This window comes from Muscardinus avellanarius (genome assembly GCF_963383645.1).
Source record: "Muscardinus avellanarius genome assembly, chromosome: 16".
NCBI lineage: Eukaryota > Metazoa > Chordata > Mammalia > Rodentia > Gliridae > Muscardinus > Muscardinus avellanarius.
In genome coordinates, this window is record NC_137802.1 from 74708342 (window position 1) to 74730490 (window position 22149).

General features: G+C 50.0%; 1 protein-coding gene across 1 annotated transcript in view; it reads right to left on the minus strand.

The window, feature by feature from the left end:
- B3GNTL1 (UDP-GlcNAc:betaGal beta-1,3-N-acetylglucosaminyltransferase like 1) overlaps positions 1–22149 on the minus strand; it is a gene marked incomplete at both ends in the record, with an annotated part of 55768 nt that overhangs the window by 22619 nt on the left and 11000 nt on the right. The window contains 2 exons of the mRNA XM_080713657.1: positions 11364–11459; positions 19070–19135. Of these exons, the coding sequence (XP_080569783.1) occupies positions 11364–11459; positions 19070–19135 (162 nt within the window). The remainder of the gene's footprint in view (positions 1–11363; positions 11460–19069; positions 19136–22149) is intronic.

Below are 22149 nucleotides of genomic sequence, written 5' to 3' on the forward strand. Positions count from 1 at the left end.
CCTTACAGCTCATAGATGTTTAATCTGTCTTTAAACATGCGAGGCATTACAGTTCATAGATTTTGGCAGAGTTAGATGAAAACCACTGGGCTTCGAAGGGAGGCTTTGAGAGAAGCAGTGAGCAGACGAGTTGGTGAAATGTTGATCTAGAACACGAACAGGTCCTGTGAGAGCAGCATGCCCAGGGTGGAGCCAGGAGGCTCTGGTCATCAGGCCTGGCCTGCGGAAGTCCAGGCTAGATCCTGGCACGCAGGAGGCCTCGTGTCCTCTAAGTCTGCAGGCCTGGGCAGGGTGTTTTTCCAGAGCCCACGGCAAGGCACACACATGCCATCTTCTCAGTTGGCTTCTTTTGGCTTTGCTGAATACCTTCAAATGAGTGGACCACAGAACGTCCAGCCCTGAAAGGCCTGGGTGGGGAGGCCCCTGACAGTCAACAAAACTGAGCTCTATCCCTGACCCCGAACTCACCTGGACGTGTCTCTGAACCCAGCCTAAGAGTGGGGCATCCCCGACCCCTGACCTCATGGCAGGGGTGTCCCTAACCCTTGACCTCAAACGGAGGTTTCCCTGACCCTGGACCTCATAATGGGGGTGTCTGACCGCTGATCTCAAGGTGAGGGTGTTCCGGACACATGACTTAGTGACGGGGTGTCCCCAGTCCAACTTCAAGACTGAGGGTGCATGGGGTTTGCCAGGCCAGGCCCAATGCCCACGCCTGGCTGTTTGCTCTCCACTCCTGAATTGGACCCCAGGGACAAACCAGGGTGCATTTCAGCTCAGAGCCACATGGAAGGGGAGCACAAGGCAGTACAGGCCTCCACCTGGTGCCCAGAGGAAGCCCGCACAGAATGTGGAGGGATGGGCAGGCCGGATGCCTAGACAGGGCCTGCTGCATCCGCCAGGGAAGCAGCAGTGCAGGGCAGGAGCCAGGGCCGGGCACGCAGAGCAGGAGGAGGGAGGAGGGGCTGCTCTGCTGACTCAGGGCCCAGCATCCCTGGAGCAAGCTGCCAAAGCACGGAGGTGAACACGACGGTGGAAAAACTTGAAGCGCGCCAGCACCCATGCTGACTCATTAGAAAGGGGCCAGAGAGCAGTCAGCAGCACACTCTACTAGACGAAGGACTAGGACGCCGCCAACAAAGAAAGGTTCTGAAGGGAAACAGAGGACAGGCAGCTGCAGGCAGAGGCACTGGACTCACGCACAGAGGACTGACGCTTGCCGGTGCACCCGGGCCCCGAGGCGCAGGCCCTGCCTGGAGAGGTGTGCAGCAGCTCCGCATGGCAGTGTTCTCTGCCCTTCACAGATTTAACTTCCCCAATTTAAAGTTGTTTTTGTTTTGAGAAATCATGATCTGTATGCAGGACAGGTGAGCAGGAAGGCCTGTCTGGTTGTCCTTCTAGTGTCCCCCATTCTATGTCCACAATGACAACAAGTTCCCAAGAGGTGGCAAAGACATTGCAGATCATGAAGAGACACGAGACTAAGCACCCAGCACCGGCAGTCTTGTCTCTGGAGATCAGCCCTGAATCTAGAAGGCCCTGCGTAGCATGGCAGGGTAAATGGTCTCTGCTCATGTCACAAGAGCTGCTCGAGAACCCCAGGGACCCACAGGCCCTGAGCCCCAAGCTACCACATCCTGCAATGCCCAGAAGAAAGAGCCAGCCCACACTGCCTGCCTCACACAGGCTCTTGCTGTGGACCGTCCAGACACCCAGGCTCAATGCAGTGGCTGGGCAGTGCCTCAGGGTCTCTGAAAACCAGCCAGGAGGCCTTGTTCTCCTGCCCACAGCCTGAGAAACATCTGGGTAGTACAGCTTGAGTAGCTTGGCTGCAGGCCCCCCCGCACCCCCCAAAAAAGCCCAGCCCCATCTGCCCTACCTACTGCTGCCCCAGAGGCACCTTGTAGGCCCTACCCGCCATCCTTGGCCCCAGGAAGCATCCAGGCCACCTGCTCCAAACAGCTCAACCTGCGGAGGCTCCCAGGACGCACGTAGATGGCCCTGCCAAGCCTTCTGCAGCCCAGAGAGGCTGGAGAGCAGCCTGTTCTCACAGGCTTGGCTCACCGAGGCCAGAAGCAGCAGACACTTGTCCCTACCCATCCACCCTCAGCCCCAAGAAAGAAATCCCTGATCAGGTCAGCCCCTGGAGGCCCCCTAACTGCTGCAGCCCAGACCACTGACAGCCAACACTGAATGCAGCTGAAGAAGCCACAGGAATTCTTCACTGTGAAGGACAAGTGGAGATTGCTCATCTACCAGATGTACAGAGCCCAACACAGGGTCGCAGAAATCACAAAACAACAACCACAAAAAAAGGTAAAAGATAACCTCCAAAGAACACAGTAACTTTCTAGAAACAGCCCTCTCAGAAAAGGAAATTGATGAAATGCCTACAAAATAATTCAAAAGAAGATTGTTTTTGTGGTACTGGGAGTGGAACCCAAAGGCTTTCTACCTCTGGGCTATACTCCCAGACCTATTTTATATTTTATTTGGAAACAGGGTCTCTCTAAGTTGCTGAGAGCCTCACTAAATAGCTGAGGCTGGCTTCAACCTCCCAAGCACGGGGATTACCAGTGTGTGCCATCACGCCTGGCACAAAAGAAGATTATTTTAAAGGGAAACTTAACAAGCTACAAGAGAATAAAAAATAGATCTAATGAAATTAGAAGACAACTCACAAAATGAGAGAGGAATTCAGCAAAGAGTCAGAGACCATAACAGAGAATCAGTCAAACCTTGGAGGTAAAGAACTCAGCACGTGAAATAAGAAATACAGTGGCAGTCTCAACAGCAGAATTATCAGGCAGAAGAATTCACTTCTGAGCTTAACAATGGGTCTCCTAAAATACCCAGCTGGATAGAGAGACAGAGAGACAGAGAGACAGAGAGAGAGAGAGACAGAAGAATGAATAAATGAAGAATGCCTTTGAGACTCATGGACACCATTAACTGAGCAAACATTTGTATATTAAAGTCCAGAAGGAGAAGAGAAAAAAGAGACATAGAAAAGCTATTCAACAAAAAACTGCTGAAGTCTCACTTAGATTATTCCTAGTGTTCTTGAGTTTCATCCATTTTCCTACAAATGACATTTTGTTCTTTATAGGTGAGTAAAATTTCATAGTGTGTACATATATATTCAATTATCTATTCACAGACATTGAAGTTGGTTTCAAAACTTGACTATTGTGAATTATGTTGCTATAAATACGGATATGCACATATCACCATAGTATTCTAACTTTCTTTTGGAAAGACGCCAAGGAGTAGTGTAGCTGGTCATATGGTGGATCCACCCCTGGTCTTCTGAAGAACTTCCCCAATGACCTCCACAGTGGTTGTACTAATTTACAGTCTCACCAGCAACATATCAAAGTTCCTATTTCCCTTATCCTCACAAGCATTATTGTTTGAATTCTTGATAATACCCATTCTAACTGGAATTAGACAGAACCTAAGTGTAGTTTTAATTAGCTTTTCCCTAATTGCTAATGGTGTTGAACATTTTTCATGTATTTATTGGCCTTTTATATTATTTTGAGAAAAATATATTTAACTATTCAATTAAATTGCCCATTTCTTATTGGGTAATGCCTTATAACAACCATGAATCCATTAAAAAAAATCCAGAAAATAATTCCATTTACAATAGCCTCAAAAAGCAAAACAACACACTGGGCATGGTGGCGCATGCTTGTAATCCCAGCACTTGGGAGGCTGAGACAGGAGGATCGCACAGGTTTGAAGCCAGCCTCAGCTACTTAGTGAGGCTCTCAGCAACTTAGTGAGACCCTGTTTCCAAATGAAATGTAAAAAATAGAGTGGGAGTGTAGCCTGGAGGTAGAAGGCCCCTGGATTTCATCCCCAACACCACACACACAAAAAAGCAAAACAACACACACACACACACACACACACACACACACCCCATGAAAAACTTGGGAATAAACCCAAGCAAAGAGGTAAAAGACCTTTACAATGAAAATTACAGAACACAGAAGAAAGAGGTTAAAGAATACCTTAGAAGATGGAAAGATCTCCCATGTTCTTGGATAGGTAGAATATTGACAAAATGGCCATACTACCAAAAGTAATCTTCAGATTCAATGCAGTCCTAATCAGAATAGCAATGTCTTTCTCAACAGAGCTTAAAAACAGTCATAAAATTCATATGAAAGAACAAAAGACCTGGAATATCCAGAGCACTTGTGAGCAACACAAACCATGCCGCAGGCATCATAGTACCTGATTTCAAACTATACTACAGTTATAGAATCAGAAACAGCATGGCACATAGACCAATCACAGACATAGATACAGAGAAAAGTCCTAACACTCATAGCCAGTTGATTTTTAACAAAGGAGCCAAAAACATATGCTGGAGAAAAGATAGCCTTTCCAACAAATATGGATATTCACATGTAGAAGAATAAAAATAGACTACTATCTCTCTCTACCTTCTTTTTTTTTTTGTTTTGGTGGTACTGGGGGTGAAACCCAGGGGCTGTTCTACCTCCGGGCTATACTCCCAGACCTATTTTATATTTTATTTGGAAACAGGGTCTCACTAAGTTGCTGGAAGCCTCACTGAGTAGCTGAGGCTGGCTTTGAACCCGTGCGATCCTCCTGTCTCAGCCTCCCAAGTGTGGGGATTACAAGCATGCGCCACCACGTCCGGCTCTCTCTCTACCTTCTTAAAAGTCAAATCAAGATGGATCAAAGGCCTAGAGATTAGACCAGAAACTTTGCAATTACTAGAAGAAAGCATAGGACCAGCTTTCCCACATATAAATACTGGTAAAGCCTTTGCCAACAAGACCCTCAAAGCTCAAGATATAAAACTGAACATCAATAAACAGGGTAGCATCAAATTATAAAGTTTCTGTGCAGCAAAGGAAACAAGAGTCTATAGAGAAAGCTTAGAGAATGGAAGAAAATCTTTGCCAACTACTACTTTGATAGGGAACTAATACTATAATATATAAAGAATTCAAGACACTTAACACTAGAATGGCTCATTCTAAGTTTATATGGAAAGGCAAAGGAACTAGAACAGCCAAAAATAATTTTAAAGAGTAAGAATGTGAGCCGGGCACGGTGGTGCACACTTGTGATCCCAGCATTCGGGAGGCTGAGAAAGGGAGATCAAAGTTCATGGCCAGCCTCATCTACTTAGTGAGGCCCTTTGCAACTCAGTAAGACCCTGTTTCAAAAAAATAAAGAATAAAAAATAGGGCTGGAGGTGTAGCTCGAAGGCAGAACGCCCCTGAGTTTCATCCCCAGTACCACAAAAAAAAAAAAAAAGAAAAGAAAAGAGGAAAGAAAGAAAGAAAAGTAAGAACATAGTTGGAGAAATCTGCCAAACCAATTTTAAGACTTAGTTCCCAGGACAGTGAACTCTTCTTGGAGGAATGAAATTTGGAACAACAAAATTAGGCTGAAGTCCAGAGACAGACTGCACACAGTGGGCAGTGGGGCCAACTGAAGGGTGTGTGTGTGTGTGTGTGTGTGTGTGTGTGTGCGCACGTGCGTGTACATGCACACAGTACCAGGGACTGAACCCTGGAATTCTACTACTGAGCTATATTCCCAGTCCTATTCACATTTATTTATGCATCTATTTATGTATTTATATACTTATTTATTTTTGTGGTACTGGGGATTGAACCAGGGGTGTTTCTTCCACCCAGCCTCCCTAGCCCATGTGTGTATGTGTTACTGGAGATTGAACCCAGGTGCATTCTACCTCTGAACTACACCCTCAGCCCTATTTTATTTTTTATTTTGAAACAGGGTTTTGCTAAGTTGCTTAAGGCCTCACTAAGTTGCTGAGGCTGGCCCCAAACCTGCAACCCTCCTGTCCCAGCCGTCCAAGTACTAGGTTTATAGGTGTGTGCCACCACGCCCAAATCCCAACCCCTTTTATTTGTTATTTTGAGACAAGTGCTCACTGAGTTGCCTAGGCTGGCCTCGAACTTGCAACCTTCCTGCTTCAGCCTTTGGAGTACCTCAGATCACAGGCACAGGCCACTATGCCTGGCCCAGCTGAGTTTTTGACAAAGGTCCAAAAGCAACTCAATGGATGAAAAGTATTTTCAACAAAAATGGTGTTGAAACATTCATAAGCAAAAACAAAAACAAAAGCAAAAATAAAATAAAAAACAAGCCGGGTGAGGTGGCGCACACTTGTAATCCCAGCAATTGGGAGGCTGAGACCAGAGGATCGCGGTTCGCGGACAGCCTCAGCTACTTCGTGAGGCCCTCTGCAACTCAGTGAGACCAGGTTTCAAAACAAAGAATAAAAAATTGGGCAGGGGGTGTAGCTTGGAGGTCAAATGCCTCTGAGTTCCATCCCCAGACCCGCAAAAGTAAATAAATAAAAACAAAAAAAATAAAAACAACTCCTATGACTTATACAAAATAAACCATAGAATAATCATAGTTCAATTTGAAACATATAACTATGAACCTTTTAAAAGAAAAAAACCTTTGACTGGGGGTCAGGTGAAGCAGGCTAAGACAGTAGTACTCCGTTTTTTAAACCAATTAAATGGACCCCCATCAAAATGACCAATTTTTGTTCTGCAGAAGATCATTAAGTGGATGAAAAGCCCCAAGCAGTAGGAAGCACTTGTGAACAAAGGATTGTTGTTTGAAAGCCCCCCATTCACACATTTCTGTGACCGCAAGCAGACGGGACAGATGAAGGGAGGTCACCAGAGGCGGCTCTGGGTGAGAGACGTCTGTGTCCTGAGGTGGGGCAGACTCATCTGGACACATGGCAGGCCTCCAGGTCCCCAAGTCCGGTGGCATCTGCAGCACAGCAGTGTGGTGCAGGGTGAACTTTCTGGGTTTGACTGCTCTTCCATGTGAGTCTAAACGTGGGATTTTGAGACCAGGTGTACTTTGTAAAAGTAACCCCACCCTCCTGTGGTGAAGCAGTTTTGCTATGCAGGCACCAGGCGCCTGGTTTCCCTTCATCCAGGAATAACATCCTCCAAGAGTTTCCTCAAAATCATCTGGACAAAGGTCCAAATGCAGCTCAGCTGTTGAAGATGGATACTCCAGGACCCCAGAAGCACCAGTGGTCTGGAGCCTGGTTGCTTCAGGTTCCCCAGCTATGTTTATGATCATGAAAGTTTAAATACAGGTCTATACTTTGATAAACTTCCTAAAAAGAACTGCAGAGAGACCTGGAGGCGCTGAGGCCTGTGGGCCTCATCTTCCTTCTCATTTACACCACCCTTTCTTTCAGAAAGGTCTAGATGTGGGTGAATGGAAGGAGCAGGGTGGTAACCGGCCACAAACAGGTGCAGGCGGGGGAGTGAGGGCAGGAAGTGACCTGTGGGGCAGCTCCAGCCACAGCACCTGGCCTGGGGTCCCAGCGGGCACAGAGCAGGTGGGGCTGCAGGGCCAACGGGGGCCAGGAGGCGTCTGAGGGCTCTGGGCCAAATTGTATACTAAAGTGCTAGCCCCAATGGGTCTGTATTTGGAGATGAGCCCTTTGAAGAAGTAATTACTACTAAGTGAGGTCACAAGGTAGGTCCCTGAGCTAAGTGCACACCTGAAGGCCAGGAAGGGCACGGGGAGAAGGGATCATTTGCGAGCTGGGGAGAGGCCTCAGGAGAAAGGGCCCCGCTGACACCCTCGCCTCTGACATCCAGCTCAGACTGAGAGGGGGGTATGTGCTAAGTTATTTATATCTCAGCAGCCCAAGCTGAGACGTCAAGCAATCGGGGACCCGTGAGGGGCAGGAGGAGCAGGTGAGCGGGATGGGCATGGATGGGCTGGGACGCACCTCACACCACACCTGTTAGCAAGTACAGCCCAAGGAAGCCCTCTAGGCGGGCAGACCCGGCACTGCCACAGCATGGGCCAGACCACCGCCTGCAAGCCGCCAGTCCCTGCCTCCCAGCCTCCCATGCAGAGTGAGACCTTTAACCACACCTCCCTTTGATCCTTCTGGATTCCAGAGGCCCAGGCCCAGGGAGGCACCCTGTGAGGCCAGCCCAGTGTGATCAGGGAGGCAGTGCCCAGGCCATTGGTACTGATAATTTCCCATCTTCTGGTTTGTTGGGATCACCAGTGTGGATGTTATGGTCCTCTGATTCAACTTTGTACACAGTGACTATCTCAGCAGACTTTTCAAGGAGACATACCAAAAATCAAATCAAAGCATGCGTCTGCACATCACAAACATGACTGGTAACTTCAGACCACGGAGCAGAGCCTGAGGGTGGGAGCTGACTCGCCTTATTAAAACCGTGGCAGTTTGAGGCCATTCTCAGCAACTTGGCAAGACCCTGCTTCAAAATAAAAATAAAAAAGGGTGGGGTGCAGTTCAGTGGTAGAGTGCCCCAGGTTCAATCCCTAGTACCCCAAAGACAAAAACAAAAAGAATGGTGGTGGTGGTTTTCATAACTGTTATGGCTGAGTATGATTTAAGTAAGAGACTTTCTCTAAATTTGAGAATCTTCTGACTTTACTTTCCCACAACTTGCTAAAGGAAACACTATTTAAGAGGACCCTACCACAACTGTTTCTGTCATGATTAACAGCTGTCTTCCTGTTATCCCTTGATTCAGAGCGCATGTTTCTGGTTGAAACCCTGCCTGCTCCACTTAAATCATATCCTTGGTGTTTAGTGCATAGTTTTCGTGTGACTCCTTCCACCAGAAATCACAGCTCACAGAAGCCACGAGAGCAGTTCCTCAGCTGGGCGGGCGGGGCCTACACTTGCACTCGGCAGCGCTAACCCGCAGACTGCGGGGTTTCATACACTTGGGATCAGGAGGACCACTAGGAAGCCTCCACTTTCAGGACGGAGTTTGGCTCCATTTCCCTGCCCTGCCCCCTGAGTCAGGTAAGATTTTTTTTTTTTTTTATGGTACTAGGGATGGAACCCAGGGGCATTCTACCTCCGAGCTACACCCCCAGCTATATTTTTTAGTCTTTTTATTTTTTGAAACAGGGTCTCACTAAGTTGTGAAGGGCCTCACTAAGTAGCTGAGGCTGTCTGTGAACCGTGATCCTCCTGTCTCAGCCTCCCAAATGCTGGGATTACAAGTGTGCGCCACTTTTTTTTTTTTTGGTGGTACTGGGGTTCCTGGAAACCCTTCTACCTCCAGGCTACACTCCAAGACCTATTTTATATTTTTTAAATTTGGAAACAGGGTCTCTTAAGCCAGCGAGGCTGGCTTCGAACCTGCGCGATCCTCCTGTCTCCGCCTCCCAAGTGCAGGGATTACAAGCGTGTGCCACCACGCCCGGCATATATATTTAAATCAGTCTGTGTTCTAAGAAAGCATCTATGAAAAAGTGCCATGTTCCAGCATCTCTAACTGGGATAGGAGGACCTGAGAGTCGTGTCAGGAGGCCTCGGCACCCTCCTTGGGGGAAGCTGGCTTAGGGGTGTGCCGCCTGCTCCAGGTCCCGGCTGCAGGGAGAGGCAATGAGTACATCTGCAGCCAGACCTTCACTGCAGAGCCCCGTTCTGTGTCTGCCCAGGTGCCTCGCAGCCCATGGGAGGGCCTGCGACGCCACACTGCTGCAGGCTGAGCAGGACACCCAGAGTAAAGGGACACTCTCCTGCCCCAGCCACAGAGGCAAGCCACGCTCTGAGGTGACTGCCCGTGAACTGGGCTGCAGCCCATGCTCTGCACTCATGCCCAGTGCAGACAGAAGCAGCCGTGCTGCTGTGCTCCACCAGCGGCCACAGAGCGGCCTCTGTTCCTCAGCTGTCTCCAGCACCTGGTGGCACTCTGCCCTCCCGTGCTTCCCCAGATCCTGCCGTCCTGTGGCTCCCCCTGCAGTATGTGAGGGGAGGCTGCGTGACCCACTCGTGGAGTCCTGCCTCCCCCAACCGGGAGTGAGAAATCCTGCTAGGAACAGCTGGAAAACGCATCCAGTTCTCCACGCCAAAGCTGCTCCTCCCCGCAAAAGACTGGAATGTTCAGCTTCACAAAATGTGAAAAGTCAATCTGAATGGAAAAGGGGCCTTTTTTCCACTGTGTTTTAGGAAACAGCAGGGTGTGGAGGAGAACTAAAAGACTACAGGCACAGGCTGAGGATGAAGCAAAATCCTGGGGTCCTGGTGGCCGGCAGGGGCCTCATCCAGACCCCAGTCCAGTGGGAAGCGACAAATAAATGGGATTATGCAGAGGCCTTTGTGAAACGGCACGGCAGAAAGGACCCGCCTGTCCCAGGTGTGCCCCCTGGCACTGGCCTGCCAGCTCCAACTCTGCTTCCTGTAAGGCTCTGGGCTGCCCATCAGTCTTCTAGGGCCACTCAGCATAAATGTGAGGTTCGAGGTGCCCACACCTCTCACCATCAACGCCTTCCGTAAAGCAGCTCCTCTGATTGCTACTGAATCGCTTGCAAGGAGACCCCAGGCAGACTGTCTAAAATGCCTTTTGTCAAGGCAGAACGCACGGCATCCTTAAGTTGGCTCAGATGTCTTCTGTAGCACAGGACTTCATTTAACTAAAGTCCTAAAAAACCTAACTAGTCTGCAGAGATGGAAAGCTAGGGTTGCCTGGGAAGGAGGCAGGGACAGGAGCCAAGGGGCTGAGTGCTCTTGGTGAAGGTGCACTGCGGAACCTCCCCAGCCTCGTGCAGCCTGGGGATGACACAGCAGCACCCCGCGGCAGATCTTGCCCGGCCACTGCCTCACAGGAAGGCCTGTCCTGCCTGGTCCAAGGCCAGGCCGTCTCTGCCTATCCAGGGTGGGAGCTGACCAGCGGACCCCACAGGGGATGGCCGCAGACAACCATCGATCCCACAATGCTCGTGTTCAATGGAGCTGCTCAGTCCTGACCTAGCAGCAGCTGGCCACCCACACTTGGTCTTCCATGGGCATGTTCACTCTCTGTCTGTTGCCAGGTCTACCCTCCATCCACTGCAACATCCACCGTCCACCTACTGCCTCTTCTTCCTCCCATCAGCACCACTTCCACCCTCTATCCAACACCATGTCCACCCTCTGTCCAACACACGTCCACCCTCTGTCCAACACCATGTCCATCCTCCATCCACTGCTGAAGCCACCCTGCTCTCGGGTGCTGGCCGTGCTGGCTGCCAGTGTGTCTGCCTGGCTCCGGGGGCTCAGGGATGGCTATGTGGAAGCTGCCATTCCCTCTGGGATCCGAGCACACTCTGTACCTGCAGTCGTGTCCCGAATGGAGCCTGCACTGGCCTGAGCGGCTGGTCTTGGTGGGGCTGAGTGAGTGCTGTGTGTAGGTGTCGTCCAGTCACCAGTGTGTGGACAGAGTGAAGACACAAAAGCACATCCTGACAAAACACCGATGGGCACAGAGCAGGCCCTGGGCTCTCACAGGCTGCTCAGGCACAATGACCGTCACCTGCGTCAGGAGCTGATCGGGTGCCAACTGGTTGATCCAACGTGTGTATCGTCCGGTGGAGTCTGGGGGATCCCTCCTCACTTGGCACCCTATGATCTGTGAGAAACAACAGGGAGGACTTGGGTTAAGTTCCATGAGTAGGTGGCAGGACATCTGTTATGCTCTGGCCTGCTCACAGGAGACACTGGGTGTGGGGCGCCCAAGGCCGAGCGGCTAGTGACCCCCAAGGCTTCCCCAGAGAAAGCTCCACACGGCTGTGCTACCACGAACCCAGAGCCTTTCCAGGTGGTTTATTTTCTTAACAGTATCTTCTGAAGTATAAACATTTAATCAAAGGAAGTCTAACCTATCAATGTTTTTCTTTCCTGCCTTCCACTTTGATACTTTACCTAAAAACTGCTAGCCTAACCCAAGATCACTAAGCTACTTCCCTTGTTTTCTCTTAGAAGTTTCCTCAAGAGGGAGAAGACCAAGTTCCCACCGAGAGCCCTGTGGACTCTCAACAGGCCCCTGGCGTTCCTGTGTCAGTCTGCACAGTGCTGCTCGCAGAAGTGACAGAGCAGGCCAACAGCACTTGTGGGCACTGACCACATGATTCAGCGCCCATAGGCCCAGGCTGGCCCATCGCGGGCTGCCCAAGACTCGCCAACAGGCGAGCTGTATTTAATCTACGTGAGCAGAGGCCTCCTTTCTTTGTCCCCCCCCCAGGGCCTTATGGGGTCCCAGACAACTTGGGGAGATGCAGCAGCCATGGAGTATATGGACAAATTTAAGGAAAGAGTTTCATTGTCTCTGTAGGACTTCTTTCCTAGCATTACATGGATTCCCCTGTCCTAACTCATTCCTTAAGATCTTTCCTACACAGAGGACAGCGCAGGGGTAGCCAAGGACACCCCATCTGCCATTGCTGCAGGTCTCTTTTGGGTCGAGGCACCAAGAAGCAGGGAGAAAGGAGCTGCTAACACCCGAGGGACCGTGGGTTACCTGCACTTAGGCTCTGGACGCAGAGCTGAGACGCTTTCCAGGACAATCCAACTCTTATTTTAAACTGGGTAAAACCTGGCATAAAAAAACCCTTAAGCCAGACATGAGCCTGTGGTCTCAGCTACTTGGGAGGCTGAGGTGGGAGGACCATTTAAGCACAGGAGTTCAAGGACAGCCTGAGCAACACAGTGAGACCCTGTCTCAAAAAAGAGCCCCCAGGCTGGGCGTGGTGGTGCAAATTAAAAAAATATAAAATATGCCAGGCGTGGTGGCGCACACTTGTAATCCCCCCACTTGGGAGGCAGACAGGAGTATCCAAGCAGGTTTGAAGCCAGCCTCTCTGGCTTGAGACCCTATTTCCAAATAAAAATATAAAATAGGTCTGGGAGTGTAGCCTGGAGGTAGAAGGGTTTCCAGGAACCCCAGTAACCACCAAAAAAAAAAAAAAAAAAAAAAAAAAAAAAAAAAAAAAGCCCCGCTTATCATCCCAGCATTCGGGAGGCTGAGACCGGAGGATCGCGGTTCACCGACAGCCTCAGCTACTTAGTGAGGCCCTCTGCAACTCAGTGAGACCCGGTTTCAAAAATAAAGAATAAAAAATAGGATAGGGGCTGTAGCTTGGAGGTCGAATGCCCCTGGGTTCCATCCCCAGACCCGCAAAAAAAAAAAAAAAAGCCTCCAAATCTACGATGATTCTTTTAAAGCCATCATCATTATCCACATAAATAGCTGAAAATTATTACTTATTAAATCATTATGAAAATATTTTACATCAACCTTCATATTATTTCATTCCAGAAAATGCATACTATTTCTACCTCTGGTTTAAGATCTTTTTGCATATGTTATCTGAAATGAATAACTGGCCTGAGTTTCCAGATGTGGTGTTTAGAGCAGACACCAGCGGCACTGTCTCTGCTGCCTCTATCCACAACGGCTCCGCTCCCACCTTGCACCAGACCTGCCTGCAGAGGCCCGGGACGCTGGGTGGCAGGGTGCCACGCGAACTTGCACAAGACACGAGCCCAGCAAGGGACAGCCGCAGGAGCAGGCCGGGCCCACAGTCAGGCAGGCACCCGAGTGGCTCAGGCTGAACCAGGAAGAGCCACCCAGCTGCACCCATGGGACAGAACAGATAAAGTGGGGGTCATTTTGACACAGTTCACAGCAATAGATGACACGAATCTTACCTGATACCCTTCAAAACCCCACTTGTGTTCAGCACACGTGACAAGCATTCTGAGTAAACAGTTAAATCATGTACCAGGGAACAGCCAGCTTTTGCAACACTCTCCAACCAAAAGTGCCATCTCAGCCACTAATAGCTCACATGATCACAAGCCCGAGTCACGAGAGACATCAGGGAGCCTGGTTTTTTTTTAATCATTATTATTACTTTTCTTTCTTTCTTTCTTTCTTTCTTTCTTTCTTTCTTTTTTTTTTTTTGCAGTACTAAGGATGGAACCCAGGGAGGGGCATTCCACCTCCAAGCTACACCTCCAGCCCTATTTTTTATTCTCTGTTTTGAAACAGGGCTCACTGAGTTGCAGAGGGCCTCACTGAGTAGCTGAGGCTGTCCAAGAACTGCGATCCTCCTGTCTCAGCCTCCCGGATGCTGGGATTACAAGTGTGTGCCACCACGCCCGGCTTGATCATTACTTTTTAAGTGAGTACATTTTATCCATTTTAAATTCCATTGTTTTAATCTTGGCTACTCCTAGAACCCATTTTATAAAATCTGCTCCTCCGGGGTCATGGAGGCATGCCATTAAATGCCCCACCTTCACTGGACAGGACCCACACAAGAAGAGTCAGCGCCAACAGGAGAGTTAGCGCTGCCCTGCTGATTCTGATCACTGAACGGTGGTCTTGCAGGAGAAGGTCTCTGTTTTCCGGAGATGCATAACCCGAGACAAAGAAGCAGAGGGACGTCCTCCCTGCTTACTCCCAGATGCTCCAGAATGTGCCGACAGCACATGGCAGCACACAGCACCAGGCTGACGGGATACGGCACACGGCATGTGGAGCCGAGATCGGTAGCTCTCGGGGAGAAGAGGAGACGCTTGGTCCAGGGAAATCCAGATCTACGAGCGTCACCAGCACATCCTGTCCAGATCCACCAGAGCAAAACACAATCCACTAAAACGCCACTGAAGTCAGAGACTAACAGTGTGCCCACACTGACGTATGGCTAGACTGCTTACCCAAAAAGAAGCGTTCTGAACCCCAAGTAGCAAACGACTGGCATGGGACTTAATTTTCAAAGAAGCATCTCTTGGAACCTAAACACTTCTTCCCGGGAAAACCACAGAAACAGAGAGCTCAAGCCTGGGTAGGCCACTCGCCTTCTGTGAGAGGCCAGGGGCGCCCACGCCCTGCCTCTGGGTACCTATACCTTAAACACATGCTGTCCTTAAATATATCTCTGCTTGTACCTTGCTCCTTACATGTCTTATAAACCTTTTCAGGAGCCCAAGTCAGGAACCCTCCAGGGCCAAGCCTGGGAGAGACGTCCTCAGGCCCATGTCCCATGACAGGTTCAGGCTGATACGACAAGATAAGAACGTGGGGTCTAAAACAACCTCTCGAGGGACCTGGTGAAGATGTGCAAACTCCTATCTTTTCAGGGTAAAGAAAATAAAGAGGGTGACCCTCCTCATAAGTGTAGCCCAGATTATGGCAGACAGCCAGGCCAGCGGATCCCTGGCACTACCTGGGGGAAACTAAGATGCTGTGCAAACCCCAGTCATGAGGGAAGCCTCTGAGGCCTGAGGCTGGACTGAGGCAAGAAGCCACAAGCCAGGCACAGTGGCCTGTAATCCCAGTGCCTGGGGGTTAGACAGAAGGATTGTTAAGTTTGAAGCCAGTCTCGGCAACTTGACGAGGCTGTTTCAAAATATAAAAGAACATAAAAGGGCTGAGGTGTAGCTCAGTAGTAGAATGCCCTTGGGTTCATTCCCCAGTACCACACACACAAAAATAAGTAATAAAAAGCAGCTTCATAGCCGGGTGTGGTGGCGCACACTTGTAATCCCAGCATTCAGGAGGCTGAGACAGGAGGATCGCGGTTCACGGCCAGCCTCAGCTACTTAGTGAGGCCCTCCGTAACTCAGTGAGACCCTGTTTTAAAATAAAGAATAAAAATAGGACAGGGGGTGTAGCTTGGAGGTAGAACGCCCCCGGGTTCCATTCCCAGTACCAAAAAAAAAAAAAAAGAAAGAAAAAAGAAGCTTCACGGTGACTGCTCATCTCTGGATCGGGAAACTGCAGAAGGAGCTGCTAGGCTCGACTCCCCGAGTCCCGTGGAGGAGGTGCACACACCACAGACAGTCCTTCTGCACGGCACCGCCCATCTCAGCGCGGTGCTGGGCTTCAGCTGCCTCAACTCACTCCACGTGCTCTTGAGCGAATTTCCCCTTGGCCTCTCCTGCTCAGGTTCCCAAGCCCCTGGCTAAGCCCTGGCCAGACAGTCAGATGTGGCACAGATGTCAGACCCTGACCAGGACCAGAGATCACACCCTCCGGAGGCGGCCGGGGAGCCCAGGGCCTGTGAGGCTGTACATGGAGGAGCCCCGCTCACAGGGTGGGCAGGATGTTGGAAGGACAGGAAACAATGACACGCAGCCCTTGAAGCTGTCGCCCTCGCTGCATGCTGAAGACGAGGGCGCTCACCCCCAGGTCTGAAAGGAGGAGGTATGGCCACCCCGGCTCCCCTGCACTTCCATGCCAGGGCTTGCGTCCACGAGCCTGCTACTAATACTGGCTCAGATCCCTCCAGAGCCAAGTGGATACTCCGATACCACCAGCTGTCAAGTGTCCATCTGACCCGGGGCCATGGGACAGGACCTGTGCGCGCCCACGCTGTCTGCAGGGTGCTGCCACATGTGTGGGAGAACATCATCCCAGATCCACCCCTCCTTTGCTGGCCCAGTGCATCCCATAGCCACAACCTCTGTGCCTTCCCCTGGGTGAGCCCTGAGAGCAGACACGGGCTTGCCTGGCTCCACCCATCCCTGTGCCAGGCCTGACTTCTGCTCCAAATATTCAGGAAATGAGAGATAGAGAGGAATAAATGTTATCCTTGGGGCTGCCTGGTGATGCCCAAACGCACAACGCCAAAACGTCTGCAACTACACAAACTCGGAGAGCTATTGTCAAGAGTCTTCCCTCCCTAATCAAGTGGTTTTCTCATAAATGCCCTTAAAGAGATAAAGACCAAGTAAGAGCACATGGCCAGTATCCATCTCGTTCTTTCCTAAACGACACAGTCATCAGCCAGCAACTACAGATTACGCCTCTGAAGGGCACGATTTAAAATTCAGTGTCCAAAACACCCTTTTCCAGGCCGACTTCCCGTTAGTGCAGCCAGATGGCTGACATCCAGGCCACGCAGGGGAAAGGACAGGGATGCCCACCCATCTCTGCAGCGAGGAGGAAAATGTGGCAGAGTTCTCTCTGCAACACTGGCTGGAGTATCCAGAGAATTCACTGAGAGGGTTAGCAAGAGAAGTCATACCCTAGAAGTTTAAACCATCTAAAAAGTACAAGTCAAGACTGCTTTATGATCGTCTCAACGGACACATCCCTGAATATCACAGCTCATCCAACTGACACCCAGAGAACTGCAGAGCTGACCTCACTGTTGCAGCCAATCTGTTTAGGGTGGACAAGAAAGACAGAAATGACAACATATCTGAAAGCATCTCATCCTCTAGAATGCCAACACTTGATACAGAATTTTCCACAAGTTCCTGGTGTGTGATGTGCTTCAAACACTTGGAAATGGCCACTTCCAGTTCTGTGATGTTACTCTGATCGAAAGGCCTCTTACATACAGAGCTATGACGCAGCTGGGGACAGGGCCTGTGGCCTCTGACGCCGTGGAGGTGTGGCTGTCAGGACAGGCGGAGTGTGGAGGGCTCTCCTGGCAGTGTCCTTGGCAGTCGGGCAGCCTGCACCCCGGGGAGCAGGTGCACTTCTGATAGTGTTCAACTCCTTCCTTCTCTGAATCCCACGTACAGTATTATCAACCTGGCAGAGCCGCCAGGAGGAACTGGAAATGAAACGTCTTCACAGAAAAACAGGGAGGGCTTGCTTCCACGTGTCCTCTTCTCGACAAAGGAACCAACCAAACACACAGTGCGTGCTCCTGACCCTCTTCATGTGACTGGGAAAGCTCAGGGAGCCGCTCCCACGTCATCCCACCATGCCCAACATCAACAGTCCTGAGGCGGGCACCCTGCCCAGCACAGACAGCACACCCACCAGCTCTGACACTGTCAGACATCTTCTGAAATCATTCCTAACTCAAAAGGGGATCGAAATAAAATCCCATGCCTCTAAACTTTGAGAAAGCAACTCTGGAGTCTGTGGTCACTGACCGCAACAAATACACATATTTACACATATCTGTGGTTCTGAAACGCTGTTGGCTTGTGAATCTGCTAAAGGCTGCACAGCTCTCTCCTGCCCTCACTGAAACATGCCCTACAAAGAGGACCCCGAAGCTCCCTGGGCCTCACCCCTGCGCCTTGGGAATCCTGCACACACACAGCGGGGACAGCCATGTGGACCCCTGCTCCCAAGAAAATGACCCGTATTTTCTGTCTGTGTCTCTTGACTGCTTTTGCACACTCCCTAGCACACAGCCGCCTGCCATACCCAGGGCTGCTGTGCCAGGATCATCAGTGCCCCTGCCCCACACCCCGTCTTGGGGTGGCCCTCCATGGCAGAGTTAATGGTCCACCTGTGTGCAGGGAGGGGCCAGAAGGCCAGAGGCAACGAATGAGCTAGAGGCCACCACACGCTGGAGAAGGTACGCCTTGGGGAGGTCGCTCTGCCAGCCTTTGCTTTGAACAACCCACACGTGACTCTCCACGGATGTTTGTTCTGGGGCGCTGCATTCCTGGCATGGTGGGGACCATTGTGGTGAGGAGACTAAAGCCATCGTGGCCCAAGCAGACTCACATGTGGACGTGGTTTAAAACAATGTGGGCGTGGTAGCGCACACTTGTAATCCCAACATCTAGGAAGCTGAGACCAAAGGATCGTGGTTTGCGGGCAGCCTCAGCTACTTAGTGAGACCCTCTGCAACTCAGTGAGACCCTATTTCAAAATAAGGAATAAAAAATAGGGCTGGGGTATAGCTCAGAGGTAGAATGGCCCTGGGTTCTATCCCCAGTACCGCAAAGAAAAAAAGAGTACGTGACCCGATCATTCCCCCACTCCACCCCTAGGAAGCAGAGGCCTAACCCACGTGATCAGCTGCAGAGAAAAGAGAGGCACCACCGCATCACAAGGCGAGTGACCATGAGCAGTCAGGTTTCCTCTGCAATGTCAGAGTCTGAGGTCAGCGTCCCTCCCCTCCTGCTCCACACTGGTGTGGCCGGGACACAACCTCCAGAGATGAGCCAGGATGGGACACGACTCTGAGGAGGGAGGACGGGAAGCTCCAGAGATGGCTGGACTGGGGCTCTCGTGAGGAGGGGCTTTAAAGACTGGCACCTACAGCGCTCAGCCTGTGTTTTCATGTCCAGGGCCGAGCTTCTGACATGTGGGTTGAAAACAAACCAACAACCTGTTCTATCCCAAACTAACAACCCCTCTCTATCTGTTTTAAAGTGATAACTACCACCCCAGTGAGAAGCAGCTTCCCCTTCCTGCTGAGAGGCGCCAGCACGGCCCCTCCCGGGCTGGCAGCGTGTGGGCGGCACCGTACTCACGCTGCTCGGATGCCCGGCAGCAGCCTCGAGTTGCAGCCTCACCCTCTGGGGCATCATCACATCGTCCTGCAGTAAAGAGCACATTTTAAACTCACATCAGCAACTCCCACAGATGGAAGAAGAAGGAGATACCAACAACAAGAGACAGAAGAGGTGATCAGAGGGAGGGGCACAGAGGCCCAGAACCCCGGCTGTCAGATATGAGCCACAGGCCACGGAGAGAATTGTGGTTTTGGTGGGGAGCCCTGATCCAGATTACAGGGGAACAGATGACTGCTCCCTGTGGAGAAGAGGCGAGTCTGGAATGCAGGCGACCCTCAGGGCAGCTCCTAGTGATGCCCTGTAATCCAGCTCAACTGGAACTAGAGACCAGTCCAGAAAGGACCACAAATGTCCTAGACCTTTCAGGAATGAGGGCTTGGGTCATCTTGCTGGGTAAAAAACCATATGTAGAAGCTGGACGTGGTGGTGCACGCTTGTAATCCCAGCATTTGGGAAGCTGAGACGGGGGGACTGTGGTCTGCAGGCAGCCTTAGCTACTTAGTGAGGCCCTTTGCAACTCAGTGAGACCTGTTTCAAAATAAAGAATAAGCCGGGCGTGGTGGCGCATGCTTGTAATCTCTGCACTTGGGAGGCTGAGACAGAAAGATTACACAGGTTTGAAGCTAGCCTCAGCTACTTAGTGAGGCTCTCAGCAACTTAGTAAGACCCTGTTTCCAAATAAGATATAAAATAAGTCTGGGAGTATAGCCCAGAAGTTGAAAGCCCCTGGGTTCCACCCCCAGTACTGAAAAAAAAAAAAAGGCTATGACCACATGACCAGTGACAGAACCAAGAACTGCCTGTCATTTGTGGGTCCACCCTACTTCACTATGAGTACAGCTGGAGGCATCTATACACATATTAAGTAAATATCACTGTTAGCTTCCCTCCCTTATTCCCTGACCCTGTAATGTAAAATAGACCAACCTTACATCAGCTTTTAAGTACTGTTAAGTTTACATCAATACTTATGTTAGTGGGCATCAGGAGAAGAGTAAACATCACTTAGGGGGTCTACCTCCTCTTCTGGGTTTACCTCCTCCTCTGCATACTTCTGCAGTATGCAGGACAGCTGTGTTGTGTTAGAATTATGACCTTGTTACTGTCTTTACCCAGGACTAAGTATGCTTTAAGGAGCATATATAGCTACTAGGGTGAGGAGTGGCGGACTTGATGGGCTAAGAACTGCCCCAATAGCTGGTAGCACATTACTTCTGGGAGTGTCTATGAGGCTATTTCAAAAGAGATCCACATGTGAACTAGTGGACTAAGCTGAGAAGATGGCCCTATCCACGGGGAGGTACCATCCGAATCGGAGAAGATGGCCCTATCCACGGGGAGGTACTATCTGATACTTCAAAGGCCTGAACCAAACAAAAAGGTAGAGGAGGGGTGTATTTGCTGTCTCTGCTTGAAATGGGACACTGGCCTTGTGCTGGCCCTGGACATTAGTGCCCCTGGTTTCAGGACTCTAGATTTAAGCCAGTACTTGGACCACTGGTTCCCCTGGTTCTCAGGCCTTTGGGTTTGCATGAAACTTACACCACTGGCTTTCCTGGGACTTTAGCTCGCAGACAGCAGAACACAGGGCTCGACAGCCTTGACAATCACGTGCTGCCAGTTCACAATAAACCCCTTCGTACATAGCTATTTATGTTCTACTGCTCTGGCTCATTCTCCACCTGAGCTGACTTAATTCACGGGAAGTATCTTCTCATCTCCCACTGACTCAGCTCTGCCTCTTGATCTCTGGATCCAGACAGATGCTCAGCGTGAGTTGGTATCTACATGGTATCTACATGGTATCAACTCGCAGTCATTTTGTTTAAGGTACTGGGGATCGAACCCAGGGGCACTCTACCTCTGAGCTATACCCCCAGACCGATTTTTATTTTCATTTTTAAATGGGGTCTCACTAAGTTGCAGAGAGCCTAAGTAGCTGAGGCTGGCTACAAACCTGCAATCCTCCTGTCTCAGCCTCCCAAGTACTGGGATTACAAGCAGTGTACTTACATGACAGGCCACGAATTGTTTTTAAAAGTATCTCACTAATTTGTGTTTGACTATGATTTAAATTTCTGTAATTTACCTTTAATTAGTTTGACCTGAACCTTTAAAGGTCACCTGTGGATAGATATCTGTGTCTGAGTCTTCACTTAACTACTGCATATGACCCCACTCCTTGTTCTGTGATTTCTTTTTTATTTATTTATTTATTTATTTATTTATTTTTTAGCCTGGTGATGGAACCCAGAGGCATTCGAACTCTGAGCTACACCCCCTGCCCTATTTTTTTTTTCTTTATTTTGAAACAGGGTCTCACTGAGTTGCGGAGGGCCTCACTAAGTAGCTGAGGCTGTCCGCGAACCGCGATCCTCTGGTCTCAGCCTCCCGAATGCTGCGATTACAAGCGTGAGCCACCACGCCCGGCTATGTTCTGTGTTTTCTTATCCACTTCCCTGAGCTATTCCCATGAATACCCATTGATGGATATTAGTCTCTTAAGTATCCTACTCCCCAAATCCTATTGTGCAAATTTATCTTCATTTTGTTTACACTGTTCTCTGGTACAATTTTACATGTTTATGTATCTTAGTTATCATTAACTCATTAAGTACTACTGCTATTAAGCAGCAACAGCTCACACCCAGATCTAACCTGAACTTTTAAGTCTGATTAAAACACAGGAGAGCCCGGCGTGGTGGTGCACGCTTGTCATCCCAGAATTCGGAAGGCTGAGACCAAAGGATTGCAGTTCACGAATAGCCTCAGCTACTTAGTGAGGCCCTTAGCAACTCATTGAGACCCTCTTTCAAAAATAAAAAGACTAAGGAATAGGGCTGGAGGTGTAGCTCGGAGGTACAATGCCCCTGGGTTCCATCCCTAGTACCGGAAAAAAAAAAAAATAGGAGAAAAGTGCTTTTCAAGAACCACACGAGCCGGGCGTGGTGGCGCACGCTTATAATACCAGCATTAGGAGGCTGAGACCGGAGGATTGTGGTTTGTGGACAGCCAGCCTCAGCTACTCAGTGAGGCCC